Here is a 16,824-nt window from a genome sequence, read left to right as displayed (position 1 = left end):
TGTGAGAGAGCGACACATCATGGTAGATGTGAGGGGTTTCTCAGGTCTATAGCACAGGTCCCTGCTAGCTCTATATAATCTGTCTGTACATGCATTCGCTAGGAGCCGGTGTGGTCTGCTGCTACTCTCATCGTGTCTCCCAGCTCCATCTGCAACCAGTGGGGCGAGGAGATCAAGAAACACGTACGTGACGACACCATCAGAGTTATGGTGAGTACTAGACACATAGGATTGTGTGTGTGTGTGTGCGTGTGTGTGTGTGTGTATGTGCATGCGTGCGCGTGTGTGTGTGTGTGTGTGTGTGTGTGTGTGAAGTCGGTGTTGGTGTTGTGTGGTCGGTTGCTCTGGGGTGCGTGGGGCCGATGCGGGTGCGTGTCCGTGCGTTCAGGTTCAGTGAGGCGTGCGTAGCGGCGTGCCTAATGCGTTGGCCGTAAATTTGCGTTTGCGTACGTGAGTTCCGCTGTGCGTGCGTGCGTGCGTCGTGCGTGCGTGCGGTGCGTGCGTGTGCGTGCGTGTGTGCCGTATGTGCGTGCGTGCGGTCGTGTGGTGGTGTGTGTGTGCGGCCTTAGTTGTGTGTGTGTGCTGTTCTATAAGTTTGTGAGAGTGTGTGTCACAGTCCGCTGTAAAATTCAGTGTGTGTTCGACATAACTGTCATTGTTGGATATAATGCAGGTCAAAGTATAATAAAGCGTTCTACATTGTAAACAAATCTTTTCAAATTATGTGTGGAAATCCACATTGTACAGGTCTAAGTCGAAATCAATTATGTCTGATAACATCATAATCTCATGTATAATATGTATATATCCATGTTTATGGTATAATATAATCATTGTTTCATTGAAGGGCAATGCAGTGTTAGCCATCATTGATACCAGCTTGTGACAGAGTGTATGGAACTGCTAGCATTGTAAATCAACCCCCCCCCCCCCCCCCCCCCCCCCCCCCCCCCCCCCCCCCCCCCTTTTCATTTTATATCTGCAGGCTCTATCCCCGGGAGTGCAGAAGCACCAGTTTTTTAGCAGCCGGCAACATCTCGGCTGCACATGATATTGTCATCGACAAACATATGCAGGCTTTTCAAGAAAGAGATCAATATGTTTGGTCTCCCCACACGAGCCACAGGTAAGTAATGCCCCTCTCTAGCCCTCACTATCTACACATCCGTCATGTGTGGTGATGTGTGTTTATGTCTTTATAGCAGGTGAGCATGTATTTGTCTTGATAATAGGTGAGCATGTGTTTGTCTTTCTAACAGGTCACTGGTGAGTATGTGTTTATGTGTTTATAACAGGTGAGCGTGTGTTTACGTGTTTATAACAGGTGAGCGTGTGTTTACGTGTTTATAACAGGTGAGCGTGTGTTTACGTATTTATAACAGGTGAGCGTGTGTTTACGTGTTTATAACAGGTGAGCGTGTGTTTACGTGTTTATAACAGGTGTTTACGTGTTTTCTGACAGGTGAGGATGGTCGACGTTTCCGCCATGCTAAGCGTTTTCATGGCTGTACCGAGCCCCCTGGTGGCGGTGCAGTGGTGGCGTGTCTGTCTGGATGAAGCTCAGATGGTGGAGAGTGTGAGTTCTCACACGGCTCAGATGGCACTACGGTTGACAGCTGTGAATCGCTGGTGTGTCACCGGCACACCCATCGAACGCGGCTTAGATGGTGAGAGCATTACATGTCACGTTGCAGCGTCCTGCAATAACACAGCGCAATATCATATGGATATAATATCCCCATATAATATATATATTTATATGACATTAAGATTAAGATATATATGGTGTCATTCATTCTGTTAATAGCCTGAGGAAGAGACATTGTCTCAAAAGCTCAGTGTTGTTTCACTCGTTGTTTTAGATCTACAGGGCCTGCTTATGTTTCTTGGCACCGATCCTTACTGGGAGAAAACCTGGTGGCAGAAGCAGCTGTATCTGCCTTATTGTCATGGTAACAGCAAGCCGATGATTAGCGCCATCTCTAGGGTGTTGTGGAGAACTGCGAAGAAGGATGTGGAGACAGGTAGGTCAGAGTTAACAGAGCGCACATCGGCGATCTATAGACATGTTCATACTTGGTTGTCGCAAGCGAGCGTCGGTCGAACGAGGGGAAGTGCGGAAAGCACGCCGCACACGCTCATTACCGATAATTTAATTAATGCTGAACAATAAAGTTGATAAATGCGATCGCAGCTAGAGAGGGCATGATGATATACGCTAGCTGTTGAGCTAATGCATTAGTCTAAGACAAAATTCACTACCCACTCCCGTTTTGTTTGTGAGTGATTGAGACAGATATCCTGGCGCAGGCAGAGCGCACAGCAATTGGCTTGTCTTCTCACCTGTAGAGGAGCATTTCTATAGACGGCAGCATGAGCACTGCACTGCGGAGGCCACCAAGGTACGTCGCGAGATATACGTACTGTCTGCCCTCCCCTCAACTAGAAGTTGTTGAAGCAGATTGAATACGGCGCCCCCTACCCAGGCAGCGTTAGCTAACAGGTCTTCCCCTATCTCATTGCAGAACCTGTGTCGTTGGCATGCACCAACAACGTGAAGCTGACGAGTCCTTGACCGACACACGAGTGCAGAAACTGTTTACAGTCCGTTGGCTCGAGGTGCGGCAGAGGCGAACGTGTTGTCATCGTCAAACAGGTGTGCGGGTCGGCTGCTGCTACTGCAGAACGTGAGCTTATACCCCATGCTGTTACTGCTGTCCCTGCTGCTGCTGCTCAACTGCTGCCTGGCTGTTACTACTGCTGGCTGCTGGGGCTGCTGCCTGCTGTTTACTGCTCTGCTGCTGCTGCTGTTACTCACTGCTACTGCTGCTGGCTGCTGCTGCTGCTACGCTGCCCTGTTACTGTTTACTGCGCTGCTGCGTACTCTGGCTGCTGCTGTTACTATGTTACTGTTACGCTGGCGCTGCGTTACTCCTCTTGCGGCTGGCTGGAATTCCACTTACTGGCTGTCATGCTGTGTACATTACTGAGCTACCTGCGCTGCTACGCTGCTGGCGTCCTCTGCCTACTGCTGTTGCTGCTGTCACTACTGCTACTCTCCTCTGCTCCTGCTGCTGCTGCTGCTTCGCCTGCTGGCTGCTACTGGCTACTAGCTGACTACTACTACTGGCCTGCTGCCTGCTTGCTGCCTGGCTGCTCTGCTCCTAGTGCGTACTACTCCTAAGCTAGTCTGTATAACTTAACTTACTACTTAACTACTGACTTGGTGCTGGTACTGACTTTTGTGCGTGCATACTTTGTCTAGACCCTGTCTTAGGAAGTCTGGGCTTAGAGGCGGGAGCTTAGCTACTATCAGCTGCTTAAGCTGCTTGCCTGGCTTGCTGGTGAAAACTACCGCTTAACGTTTGCCTTTAACTGAGGAAGCTAAACCATTCCCTTGCGTATACTCAACACTTACCCAGCTTTAGTCATACGCTAATTGGTCTGCTAACTTAATTGGTCTAATTAAGCAATTAAGTTACCTTACTAAAAAGCTGCTCATCCTAGTACTGTCTGCTTGCTGCTGCCTGCCTGTCCACTCTGACGTGGCGTTCGAATGCGGGCTTGCCTTGCCTGCTGCTACCTGCTAGCTGCTGACTACTACCTACTGCTGCTGCTGCTGCTGCTGCTGTTGCTACTAGCGCTGTCGGGCTACAACCTCACTCTGGTCCGTGCTCCTCACGCTGTACATGTCTTCGCTCCGTATGTAAACTTGTACCCCCTAAAGCTCTATTCCTCTATTACTTGTCCCCTCTCTCTCCCTCTCCCCTCCTCTCTTCCTCTAAGTCTGATTCTGTGTAATTGTTGCAGCACGATGACAATGGAGGAACTGTTGGATAATCTTATTAAGAAAGCCGTCACAGAGAGTGAGGAGTCCCATCGTCAACTCATCTCTGCTCTTAACGGTAGTCATGGCAACCATTTTTACATAGTTACCATCGTCTAGCAACCATCTCTGCTCGTAGCCATGGTTACCATTGTTATTCAGTTGCCATTGTCTAACAACAGGCAACTCGTCAACAGTCCAGGGGGCGCTAGTATACATTCACTGTTACTTTACAGGTCTGGCTGCGCTACACGTCATCCAGGGGGCGCTAGAGGAGGCTGTGGATTACTATAGACAAGCTCTGGCCTCCATAGCTCGACACTCTGATGAGCTGAAGACAGATTCCCTGCAGCGGCTACACACCCTACACAACCTGCACGAGACGCTCTCACAACGCCATCTGGGGGTCGCCCCCACGCTGCGTGACGCCACCCTAGCAGAGGAAGCCAACACTCTGCGAACCCGTTACCTAGAGAGCGCCGCTGCAGCCGTGGTGACGGCGCGCGGTGAGCTGCGGGAGGCGCTGACAAACCCTGCCGATCTCGCGCGCGCGTGCGGAGATGGCGATGCCCCCTGGTGGGCGAGCGTGATCGAGCGCGTGATTGAGGAGGAGGCTGAGGATGACGTCATTCAGCGTATTCAAGTCGACCTAGACTCGATCAGCCACCAGGACAGCATCGTTAACAAGTTCCGCACCCTGCGTGGTCTTGAATACATCATCTTCGACCACATGTGTGCACTGCGCAAGTCACACGATGACCTCCAGGGGGCGCTAGCGAGGCTGGACCGCCCGCCGACCTCCGGCGCCATCTGTGAGGCGGTGGAGTGTCACTTGCGGCCTGCGTCGGGCAACGTTCAGCTGAGCTGTGATTTCTGCAAGGCAGACAAGAAGTTTGCTGTGTACGAGGCGTGGTTGTTTGACTTCAGGGACAGGCGGGGGAAGACGGCGGGGGAGGTGGCCGACCCTGCGACCCGGGGTCACGGCACGTGGGCGGACAGCGAAGTCGAGCGCTGTCTCAAGCTGCTGTTGCTGTCTCAGGCGAGACACATGTCTCGCGAGGACAGGCGGGACGCGGACGCACACGTCTCGTACATGCGTGACCTGAAGAAGGAGTTTCGCTGTCTGCGCGCGATGTGGATGGCTCTCTCTCATCACGTGTCCGCGCACGACGAACTAGACATGGCCACCACCAGGTTGCGCCTGCGCTGCACGGGCGAGCAGCCACCAGAGGGCGCAGCGCTGCCGGGTCACGTGATTGAGCCGCGGGAGCTTGGTGATCATCGGTTGAGGCTGCAGGCGGACAGGGTGGCGGCGGCGGGAGAACTACGCCGGAGGCTGGGTCAGCTCGTCTACCTCAGGAACCTGGAACGCACGGGATACGGCAAGAACGGGGGTTCGAACCCCGACCCCTGCCCCACCTGCTACAAGCCTCTAGGAACCGAGGTGAGACTTGAACTCTATATGGTTTATCCATGGTTGATGAATACTCATGCTCACACACACACGCACGCTCACACATGTGCGCACACATGCACGCCTGCACATACACATCCTTAGATACTGTTGATAGGTTGTGATGGCTATGCCAGTTTGTGGTTTTCCTGTATACGCACCAAATTATTGACTTTGCAGCACAGTTCCAAGCATTGTTTGTACAATGTCATTTATGTAATATGCTGTTCTATTGTTCACGGTTGTTGTTGTTTACAGGGTAGTGTGTTGCCGTGCGCTCACTGCTACTGTGAGGGCTGCTGTTCTATTGATCATGGTTGTTGTTGTTTACAGTGGAGTGTGTTGCCACGCGTTGTTGTTTACAGGGTAGTGTGTTGCCGTGCACACAGTGCTACTGTGAGGGCTGCTGTTCTATTGATCATGGTTGTTGTTGTTGTTGTTTACAGTGGAGTGTGTTGCCGTGTGCACACTGCTACTGTGAGGGCTGCTGTTCTATTGTTCATGGTTGTTGTTGTTGTTGTTGTTGTTGTTTACAGTGGAGTGTGTTGCCGTGTGCACACTGCTACTGTGAGGGCTGCATGCGTGTTCTGGTGGAGCAGCATAGCTTCGGGGGTCAGCGCCGCAGCACACGTTGCCCCGTGTGTCGCGAACCAGCCGAACACTCGCACATCTCACACGTCAGCTTCCGCCGCGACAGCACCCATCAAGGTCGGGGGTGGGGAGTCACACCCATGCAAGGTAGGGGGTGGGGAGATCATACCCATCAAGGTAGGGGTGGGGAGGTCACACCCATCAAGGTACGGGGGTGGGGAGGTCATACCCATCAAGGTACGGGGGTGGGGAGGTCATACCCATCAAGGTACGGGGGTGGGGGCGTGGGTGGGGGGTCATACCGCCATCAAGGTTACGGGGGCTTGGGAGGTCACACCCATCAAGGTAGCGGGGGTGGGGGGTCACAGCGGCCCATCAACGGTAACGGGGGTGGGGAGGTCATACCCATCAAGGTAGGGGTGACGGTCATACCAACAGGTACGGGGGTGGGGAGGTCATACACATCAAAGGTAACGTGGGTGGGGAGGTCACACCCATCAAGGTAACGGAGGGATGGGAGGTCACACCCATCAAGGTTACGGGGGTGGGGAGGTCATACCATCAAGGTACGGGAGTGGGCGTGGCAAGGAAGCACCTGTTAATGTACGGGAGTGGGCGTGGCACGGACGCATCCATTAATGTACGGGAGTGGGGGTGGCACCCATTACAGTACAGTTCCACACATTCACCATTAATTTTGTTAATCACAGGGTTCGTAAGCGGGTCTTCCAAAGTCTTATAAGTACTTATTTTGGCCAAAAATAAAATAAGGGCCCTTAATAAGTCTTATTTTTTGGTGAAATCTTAGAAAAAGTATCTTAATAGTCCTTATTTTTTGCTAAAGGACCGATTTTTTCAACGTTTTCTGTTTTGAATTTCGGGCGAAACGGCTGTGCATTGTGTATATAAATATTATTAGTGTATTTAATAAGTTCGGTGATCTATCTCAGAAACTGCGGTAAAAAAAGTCTTATTTTGGCCGTCCACGAAAGAGTTTATAAGTTCCTTTTTTCAACATGTGTCTTACTACTATGACCCTGATTCAATGTGACAAGATTGCTGATAAATTTGCCGATGATTGCGATTGTAGTTAACAGATATTATTGTATTTGTTTATGCTGCTGCTGCTGCAGGGCAGTCATTCTACGAAGGTGGAAGCAATCGTGAGATGTCTGATGAACATACAGCGAGAAGATGCCTCCGCCAAGTCACTCGTCTTCTCCGCCGTGAGTAGATGCTCTTGTGTTACAATTGCCAAAAGTACTTAGTAAAATGCGCGATAAGTCGAGAACTTTTTGGGACCAGCATATTTTTGTGGCCGACTTACGTTTACTATGAGAGAAAATCGGGACTTTGACTTCCATGACGACTTATGCGAATGAACGAGTTTAGACGCATGACGACTTATGGCGAGTTTTAACTGTAGTAGATGCTCTTGTGTCACTTCCTGTTACCATCAGCAAGCCACAGTCTCATGTTACGAGCTGAGTAATGATGTCATCACATGTACTGTTACACGGTGCTTGTCAGGCCTGTGTGCGGGCTGTCACCTCCGTGGGCTTGAACGATGTCGGCTGGTTAATATCACATGTACTGTTACACGGCTGTGTCAGGCCTGTGTGCGGCTGTCACCGTGGGCTTGACGATGTCACTGGTTATATCACATGTACTGTTACACGGCTGTGTCAGGCCTGTGCGCTGCTGTCACCGTGGCTTGACATAGTCAGCTGGCTTATATCAGCATGTACCTGTTACAACGGCTGTGTCAGGCCTGTGCGCTGCTGTCACCGTGGGCTTGACGATTGTCTGCATGTGTTTCATGTGGCAGGACGTGTTGAACATGAGTTGGACAAGCCATTGAGGGAGAATAACATCACACACAGGATGCTGCACGCTAACAACAAGTTCCAGGTTAGTAAAACTTCCCTTCATATAGAAGGAGTTTCTCACGTCTGTGGTCCCCTTGCCGGAAGAATACTGAGTGCTGTGTATAGCTTACTACATTGTAACTCACTGTCACTAGCTGCACTACAAGCTGTCCCCTGTCATGGAAGAATACTGAGTGCTGTGTTATAGCTTACTACATTGTCTACACACTGTCACTAGCTACACTACAAGCTGTCCCCTGTCATGGAAGAATACTGAGTGCTGTGTATAGCTTACTACATTGTCTACACACTGTCACTAGCTACACTACAAGCTGTCCCCTGTCATGGAAGAATACTGAGTGGTTGTTATAGCTTACTACATTGTCAACTCACTGTCACTAGCTACACTACAAGCTGTCCCCTGTCATGGAAGAATACTGAGTGCTGTGTATAGCTTACTACATTGTCTACTCACTGTCACTAGCTACACTACAAGCTGTCCCCTGTCATGGAAGAATACTGAGTGTTGTGTATAGCTAGCTTACTACATTGTCTACTCACTGTCACTAGCTACACTACAAGCTGCCCCCTTCGTATGAAGAATACTGAGTGCTGTGTATAGCTTACTACATTGTCTACTCACTGTCACCAGCTACACTACAAGGTTCATTGGTTCAGCGGTTGCCCTCCTTCCAGTGGTCACCTTTATAAAATAGGACGATATTTACGGCAGTGACGGCGTCGGGGCGGGGGGGGGGCGGGGCGGGGGAGGGGTTGCTTCCAGGTCCTTCCATAAATTCCCCGTGTATTATTCATACTATGTTTTACATAAAGGTAATTTGTTAGTGAGAGTTGATTTTAAGTAATTTCCCCGTTGGACACATCATAGAAGGAATCATTTATGCTCTTATGAATTACCGCGCTGTCTAAAACTTTAACCCAAGGCACCACCTTGCCTTACCGCTACAATGTTTTATTTAGATCCCTGCTACCAGCATGTGTTTGTCTGTTGCCAGGACAACCTCTCAGCATTCAAACGCGCCTGACATTAGCGCCCTCTTGCTGCCTGTTAACTCCGGAGCCTAAAGCGTCTCAACCTGATAGAAGCAACACACGTCCTATTGGTCGAGCCAATCCTCAACCCAGCCAATCAGCTACAAGCTATCGGGAGAGTGCATCGGATTGGTCAAACCAAGTAAGTTGTAATAGAAGTTCGCATATGATTAGTGCGAGCAATTATAACAATGTAACCGCGCCTCGCTGACGACATCACGTCACAAAACCATGTCGCCACCATGTATTGCAATTTAGATTTCTCGTTCTCTGGTGCTAGTGATGAGAATTTGGGGAATGATGAGAAGCATATCAATTTATTACATTGATTTCACATAAAACAAAACAATTATTGCTTAGTTGCTCAGGTAATATGAGTTTTTGCAACACATGATGTTCATGTTGCCCTCATAGCCACGCAAGATATATATCCCAGTGGGCAAAAAATATCAGTGGGACGTGAATACCTTTTATGATATTATCTCTATAGAAGACATGAACTTTTTTTAAAGATATTTCAACTTAACGTATTATTTTGAGATCTTACAATTTTATTGATTAAGATTACTATATCTGATAGCATATTGGTGTACCCAATATTGTCATACCCACAGTAAGATGTGCAAAGTAAATGTTGACTGTTTAATTAGAAGGCTTATATTATAACAACTTGGTCGGACCATGTGTTAATTAATTCTACACTACATGCAGTACTTAGCAGGTGGTGTCGTAGTGTGATCGGTGAATGCAGTCATTATATAGAGCAAACAAACTAGGGGAAGTTTTAAGTGGTTGTATAGAGCACATGTCGCTAAATACATGTGCTGGAGCTGAATGTGAAATACATATAGGTAGGTAATAGGAAAATATGCGATATTGTTGTTTACTCTGGTTTCACGACAAACAACAATAGTAGACATATTCACTTATACCTTCTTGTATGTTTTATTAAACACTGATAGTGTGTATATTCGATGGATTAGCTGGATTTGTAATGATGCCTGTCTGATTTCTTGATTCTTTGATTTCTGCTGTCGAGACCTTTTACCCATAATGCTTTGCGCGTTTGCTACACGATGAACACATATGACGTTCGCATAGATATTTATTATGTATTAATTTTATTGAAAATGTACAAAAAAGAAACAATGTACAAAGATGTACCAAGTTGAAACAGTGTAGAGGACAATATCACAAGGGGGAGAGAGATCAGGATGTGCGCAGCATGGCTGACAGTCAGCACCTGAAATGATGATGATGATGATTATTGAAGATAACATAATGAACATGATAATGATTAACATAAGACAACAAATTAATTTAGTTGTTTACTCTGGTTTCACGACAATTACTATATAACAACAATAGTAGAAATACTCACTTGCCTTCTTGTATGTTTTTTAAACACTGCATGATACTGTGTATATTCGATGGATTAGCTGGATTTGTAATTATGCCTGTCTGATTTCTTGATTCTTTTACTTCTGCTGTCGAGACCTTTTAGCCATAATGCTTTGCGCGTTTGCTAAACGATGAACATATGACGTATGCATAGCTATTTATTGTGTATTTATTGAAGATAATTCATAATGAACATAATTAACATGATTAACATAAGAAGACAACAAAATTAAAAAATTAAAAGTTATTTTTAACTAAAAACAAAAAGTGGTCAATATTTGATTTCTTGTGGATGTCGAGATGACATTTCTCTCAAACGTCTCCCAACATTTGTAGATTGATGTCGCACAGACGTCAAAATCACATCAATCGACGTTAGGTTCTAAAAACGGCCAATATACGATGTCGACTCAAGGTGCTGTTGCCCACTGGGTATGTATAATATATAGATATATACATACATATCAGGAGTTAATAAAGACAAGACATTTGTCTTTCTTAACTCCTGATACATATATATATATATACACATTGCAACGTTGCTATCTGTTGCCAGGGCGACGTTTGTTCATCACTTCCTGATCAGGAACACGATCGAGGAGCGGATGTACAACATGCTACAGTCAGTGAGAGCCGTTCCCATGAGCTCCGACACAGACGACAACGCACTCACCATAGGTGAACCAATATCTGAAGCAATATCTGTATCTTATTATAGGACATATATTATTGTAAATATCATCAATTTCAGTTTTACCCGGCCCGATGAGGTCGTGTTTGCAAAACTTGTTTTAATTGTAACGTTGTAAATACTAATTTTGCAATAAACCTATTATCTATCTATCTATCTATCTATCTAGGCGACCTCACCTCGCTGTTCAACGATGAAGACTGATGATCAACGATGAAGACTGATGATCAACGATGAAGACTGATGATCAACGATGAAGACTGATGATCAACGATGAAGACTGATGATCAACGATCGACCGCGTGTTCGCACCATGTCCGTTGTTTGTACGCGCGTCGCAGCGGTGACGCTCGCTCTCACGCCTACAGCGTTATCCGCGTCCGACGAGCAGCAAAACAATGATGAGGAGGGTTGGACGTTGCGGCGGCCACCAATGATTCTAACAACTGTTGTTCACACACATCAGGCCATAGTAGAAATATTGTTTGTTTGCCCTCTCCCGACCGACCCGCCAAAAAGGGGCCGACTCGAAATTTTTTAATGTTCTTTCCCATTCTTTTTTTTACAAATTGTATCACTGTACATTATATAAATCTATAGGCAATACATTATAATTATGTACCAAGCAAAACAAACATTCAACATAAAAAGGTATCTCCACACACGCACACCCGAGCATGTAGACACCATGCTGAATTTGTAAAAAGACCCCCCTCAAAAAACATAAAATAAAAAGCCTACCTACCTACCCAAACTTTTCAGCCTGGGTCGGGTGAGGGCAAACAAAGATTTATTTAATTGTGGCCTCACTGCTGATGTTTATTTACGCACCCTGCTTTTGTTGTTCACACTGCACATATATGCAGCGCTGGACTGGGAAAATCATTCAGGCCAGGAAATATAGCACGGAATATAGCCCCAGTCAGGCCACTTTAAGCGGGAGGTCTGGGGGTCCCGGGACTCCCCCACCAGGAAAAGTTTTGTTACAAAGACTTCATTCCGTGCATTCTGGTGAATTTTAGCGCATGTGAATCACAAACGTAACTATATGGCCTGGCAGGCCGCAGATTTATTTTTTTCAATTTATTTTGGGGGTCAGGCCACTTAGCAGCCCAGGCCACCGGGAAAACTCCCGATGCTCCCGACCGCCAGTCTGGCCCTGGATATATGTTGTTCACAATGTTGTCATTGTTTCGCTGCTCGTCGAACCGAACCGAATATTCTAACAACTGTTGTTCACTGCTATTATTTATTTACTTCTTTTTTTTCGGCTTTTGTTGTTCACACTGCAGATATATGTTGTTCACGTACGTGGTGTTTCTTGTTCGTGCATTTATCATTCAACTATTTATCATGTTCGTCGTACCATGTAAAGCACAAATTGTCAGTATCTAATCATGTACGACAGAGTTACGTGTTAATAATGAAACTAATACAGTTCAGTTATTTATGTTGATGAACAAAAACTAATTCGTTATTGTTATTATTTTAAACACACCTGTACTTCTTACTTGACCCTGCACTACACACGTGGAGCTCTACTCCTCTGTACAGGGAACCTCATGCAGTGTTGGGTATAGTAATTTAATCAATTAATCTAATTATTTCATTACAATCGTTAGGTAAAGAAGCTTCTGCTGCTACAAATGTGAAAGTGACAACGTTACATGTTTAGTATAAAGAATGATAACTTGTTTACAACTGCAGAAGACACTGACGAAGTGAGTGTCACACTTTATACTGCTACGTTGCATTGTTAAACATAAATGGCAGAATACAAGAACCATAGAGTAGTTTATATCATATGCGCAGGTGCGCCCAAATTTATTCCAGCACCATAAACTCAGACACCAAATAAAACAAAAAAAACAGAATTGTCGCCATTCGTTGCAGCATCCGTAGCAACCTCACAGCTTCCATGACGTCGATCTGATAACAGCGCCCTCTACATACACAGCCGACACGATACGTGTCGTAGTCAGCATATAACCTTGGATTGACCTTGCCTTACACGTGTTCTACTGAGTGTCCGTAACCATGGTGATGGTGACAACCGACCGTGATGTCACCTCAGCCACCGTGGAAACATGATTGGAGGAGGAGCGAATCATAATCTTCACGTGTTAACCCACACACCGGCACTATTGTCTCACGCAACCATGGTGGCACCAAGAATGTACGATCAAATAGGTCAACTGAAGGTCGCTGAATGATACATTTTCGTATCTGTGAAGGCAAGGCATGTGGTGCAGACCACAGCAAGGGCATGTTAGTGAGTACCGCAGGGTGCGAACACAGGGTGGAGAGAAGTATGGAAGAGGATGGCAATGGATAGAGATGGATGGAAGAGGAAGAGGATAGCAATGGTAGAGATGGATGGAAGAGGAAGAGGATAGCAATGGTAGAGATGGATGGAAGAGGAAGAGGATAGCAATGGTAGAGATGGATGGAAGAGGAAGAGGATAGCAATGGTAGAGATGGATGGAAGAGGAAGAGGATAGCAATGGTAGAGATGGATGGAAGAGGAAGAGGATAGCAATGGTAGAGATGGATGGAAGAGGAAGAGGATAGCAACGGTAGAGATGGATGAAAGAGGATGGCAGGGAAGTCACTGGACCTCGTGCGATGCTCTGTTACAACGCCCTCTACAGGTAAGTGTGACAACCACAATGTTACCATAGCAACTGTACATATACGGCAATAATACCGCTAGTTCCCATCTAATATATTAGCCAAAAAACAACGCAAGTAAGAAATAATTGTGGTAAGAAATAAATGCGCTCAGGGCCGATCCACTCACTGCAGACTGTACATCCCTCCCTGTCAGCGTGATGTCATAGTGAACATGACCTATTCTCGATCCAGCTGATCACGTCAGAAATAAAGACGTTAACGTAAAGCAGAAAACATACATGCCTAGCAATGTAGCAAAGTTGCCATGGGAATGGTGGAGTAAGCGAGAAAGATGATGAGACTTGTCTGTTGCCATGACAAACAATTAACACATCGTTAGTTCCGCCATAACATCTAAATGCAAATCCAGCATCTGATACAATCGCTCTCCGAGATGTTGTGTAGACGGCAGAGACACCTGGTGAGCCGGCATGTCGTTATTGTTGAGATGGAGAGCCCCTAGCTGTTATTCCGTATCACGTGCTGTGTCGAGTGCAGGAGAGCTGCTGCTAGTGTTACTGCTGCTGCTGCTGTCACACACCCCTTCACTTCCTCTCCCCCTCTACCCTTCACTTCCTCTCCCCCTCCTACCCCTCCTCTCTCTCCCCCTCTACCCCTCGCTCTCTCTCCCCCTCTACCCCTCGTTCTCTCTCCCCCTCTACCCCTCGCTTCCCTCCCTCTAGCCCTCTCCCCCTCGCTCCCTTCCCTCCCTCTAGCCCTCTCCCCCTCTACCCTTCCCTCCCTCTAGCCCTCTCTTCCTCGCTCCCTTTCTCCCTCGTTGACTACCTCTTGCCTCCCCACAGCCATCCCTTCACCATCCCTGAGAGACCTCCGGCTGCCTTCTTCTGCTCTATCCTGTCCTCCAGCGACGGGAACTCCACCTGATTGAGAGCCAGGTCGAAGAACAGAGGCTTGGCGGGGATGGCTTGAAAGTCGGGTGGGAATGAGACGAGGTTCGCTTTCTGCTTCGTTAACGCCGGATCTTCGTAGTATCTCTCCAAGCGATTAGCCAGCGGCTGCAAGACAAGTAGCACACGATGCTGTTACATGGTGAATGATGCTGTTACATGGTGAACGATGCTGTAACATGGTGAATGATGCTGTTACATGGTGAGCGATACTGTTACATGGTGAATGATGCTGTTACATGGTGAGCGATACTGTTACATGGTGAATGATGCTGTTACATGGTGAGCGATACTGTTACATGGTGAACGATGCTGTTACATGGTGAACGATGCTGTTACATGGTGAACGATGCTGTTACATGGTGAACGATGCTGTTACGTGGTGAACGATGCTGTTACATGGTGAACGATGCTGTACGATGGTGAACGATGCTGTTACGTGGTGAACGATGCTGTTACATGGTGAACGATGCTGTTACATGGTGAACGATGCTGTTACATGGTGAACGATGCTGTTACATGGTGAACGATGCTGTTACATGGTGAACGACGCTGTTACATGGTTAATGATAGCGTAATCTGGCATTACATGTTGTTAGATGATGATTCGTGGCATTAACACTATAAACTAGAAAAACGGACAAAATACAGACTAAACACGGAAATGGTGCAAAATGCACGGAGAGCTACGGAAAATTACCCAGCTAATTACTATTTGTAGCAAAATATACGGACTCCTACAAAATAACCACGGAATATATACGGAGTGCCAATTAACTCTGTCTGATATCGGTGAGTCCGTGTTTATTACGTACAAACTCCGTACATTTGCCGCAGACCAGCAGCGCGAGCTTTTGATGCAGCAAAATAATAACAGGTGCTGATATATGTTTGTCTACACGTGCTTGCACAAGCGTGAGTCTTCTTGCATCAATACCCGAATTTGATCGTATTACAAGTTCTCTCAAGGCAATTAAAAATAAACCAAACATTTTATATAAAATGCTTAATATATTTTTGTGGACAAACATAACGACGGATATATATATATATATATATATCTATATCTATATATATAATACACTGTACATAATATAAGTAACTTATTACACAGCAACACGACATGCGCGTTTTGTATAGACAATTCTCAATACGACACAATTACACAGGAACGCGATTAAACCACTGTGTCAACACGCCAGTGACACGTACAATGCTTATAGCGCTGCACCAGTTTATACCAGCCAGCACGCGAGTCGTTGCCTCGCTCCACTAGTAGACATCGGTTCCAGATGCCGCGCGCCCGCGCCCGGGTGTGAGTACTGGCACTATACTAGCAAGCGATGGTAAATAGCTGGCACTATCAGCACCTGTTATCATTTCGCTGCATCAAAAGCTCGCGCTGCTGGTCTGCGGCAAATTTACGGAGTATGTACGTAATAAACACGGACTCACCGATATCAGACAGAGTTAATTGGCACTCCGTATATATTCCGTGGTTATTTCGTAGGAGTCCGTATATTTTGCTACAAACAGTAATTAGCTGGGTAATTTTCCGTAGCTCTCCGTGCGTTTTGCACCATTTCCATGTTTAGTCCGTATTTTGTCCGTTTTTCTAGTTCATAGTGTAAGTGGCATTAAACGATGTTACATGGTGTTACATGGTGCTACGTGGCATTACGTGGCATTGCATATATGATGTTACATGGTGTTAGATGTTGATTCGTGGCATTACATGGCATTGCACGGTGTTACATGGTGTTACATGGCATTGCACAATGTTAGATGGTGTTACATGGCACTACGTGGCATTACGTGGCATTGGATGATGTTACATGGTGTTAGATGGTGTTACATGGCACTACGTGGCATTACGTGGCATTGGATGATGTTACATGGTGTTAGATGGTGTTACATGGCACTACGTGGCATTACGTGGCATTGGATGATGTTACATGGTGTTAGATGGTGTTACATGGCACTATGTGGGTGTGTTATCGTACAACCTACCAGCGTCTGCTCCTTGACTGAGAGTCGGCTCAGGGTGTCGGTGGTCGTGTCTACGCTGTCCAGTATGCTGTTCGCCTGCACTGAGTAGCGCTTGCTCTCTACTAGCTGAGTGAGTTCATCTAGCTCACTGATACTCTGCTGCTGCTGCTGTAACGACACACAGCGGATACGGATGACTCACCGTCCCACATTGTCCCACATCCATGCTTGTCACACCCTCGTATATAATGAGAGAGAGAGAGAGAGAGAGAGAGAGAGAGAGAGAGAGAGAGAGAGAGAGAGAGAGAGAGAGAGAGAGAGAGAGAGAGAGAGAGAGAGAGAGAGAGAGAGACGACGACGAACGACGACGA

The 16,824-nt window shown here is 46.8% G+C and overlaps 2 protein-coding genes across 2 annotated transcripts in view; one reads left to right on the top strand and one right to left on the bottom strand.

Moving 5' to 3' along the window:
- Nucleotides 1-1,093: 1,093 nt before the first annotated feature.
- LOC106816921 (E3 ubiquitin-protein ligase SHPRH-like) lies at nucleotides 1,094-11,143 on the top strand. The gene is made up of 14 exons (XM_014821563.1): nucleotides 1,094-1,126; nucleotides 1,464-1,667; nucleotides 1,863-2,024; nucleotides 2,366-2,402; nucleotides 2,526-2,687; nucleotides 3,811-3,905; nucleotides 4,063-5,270; nucleotides 5,816-5,956; nucleotides 6,048-6,107; nucleotides 7,004-7,130; nucleotides 7,699-7,781; nucleotides 8,827-8,933; nucleotides 10,749-10,870; nucleotides 11,053-11,143. Exons 1-14 carry the CDS (start codon nucleotides 1,099-1,101, stop codon nucleotides 11,085-11,087), a joined length of 2,571 nt encoding a protein of 856 aa, XP_014677049.1. The 5' UTR covers nucleotides 1,094-1,098; the 3' UTR covers nucleotides 11,088-11,143.
- A 3,157-nt stretch (nucleotides 11,144-14,300) lies between these two features.
- The window catches only part of LOC106816922 (signal recognition particle subunit SRP68-like), a gene marked incomplete in the record, with an annotated part of 21,913 nt that continues 19,389 nt past the window's right edge, over nucleotides 14,301-16,824 (bottom strand). Inside the window, 2 exon segments of the mRNA XM_014821564.1 lie at nucleotides 14,301-14,572; nucleotides 16,475-16,621. Of these exon segments, the coding sequence (XP_014677050.1) occupies nucleotides 14,339-14,572; nucleotides 16,475-16,621 (381 nt within the window).

Source organism: Priapulus caudatus, unplaced genomic scaffold (genome assembly GCF_000485595.1).
Source record: "Priapulus caudatus unplaced genomic scaffold, Priapulus_caudatus-5.0.1 Scaffold1532, whole genome shotgun sequence".
NCBI lineage: Eukaryota > Metazoa > Priapulida > Priapulimorpha > Priapulimorphida > Priapulidae > Priapulus > Priapulus caudatus.
The sequence above is the reverse complement of the archived record's forward strand: the minus strand, read 5'-3'. Positions and strand labels throughout refer to the sequence as shown.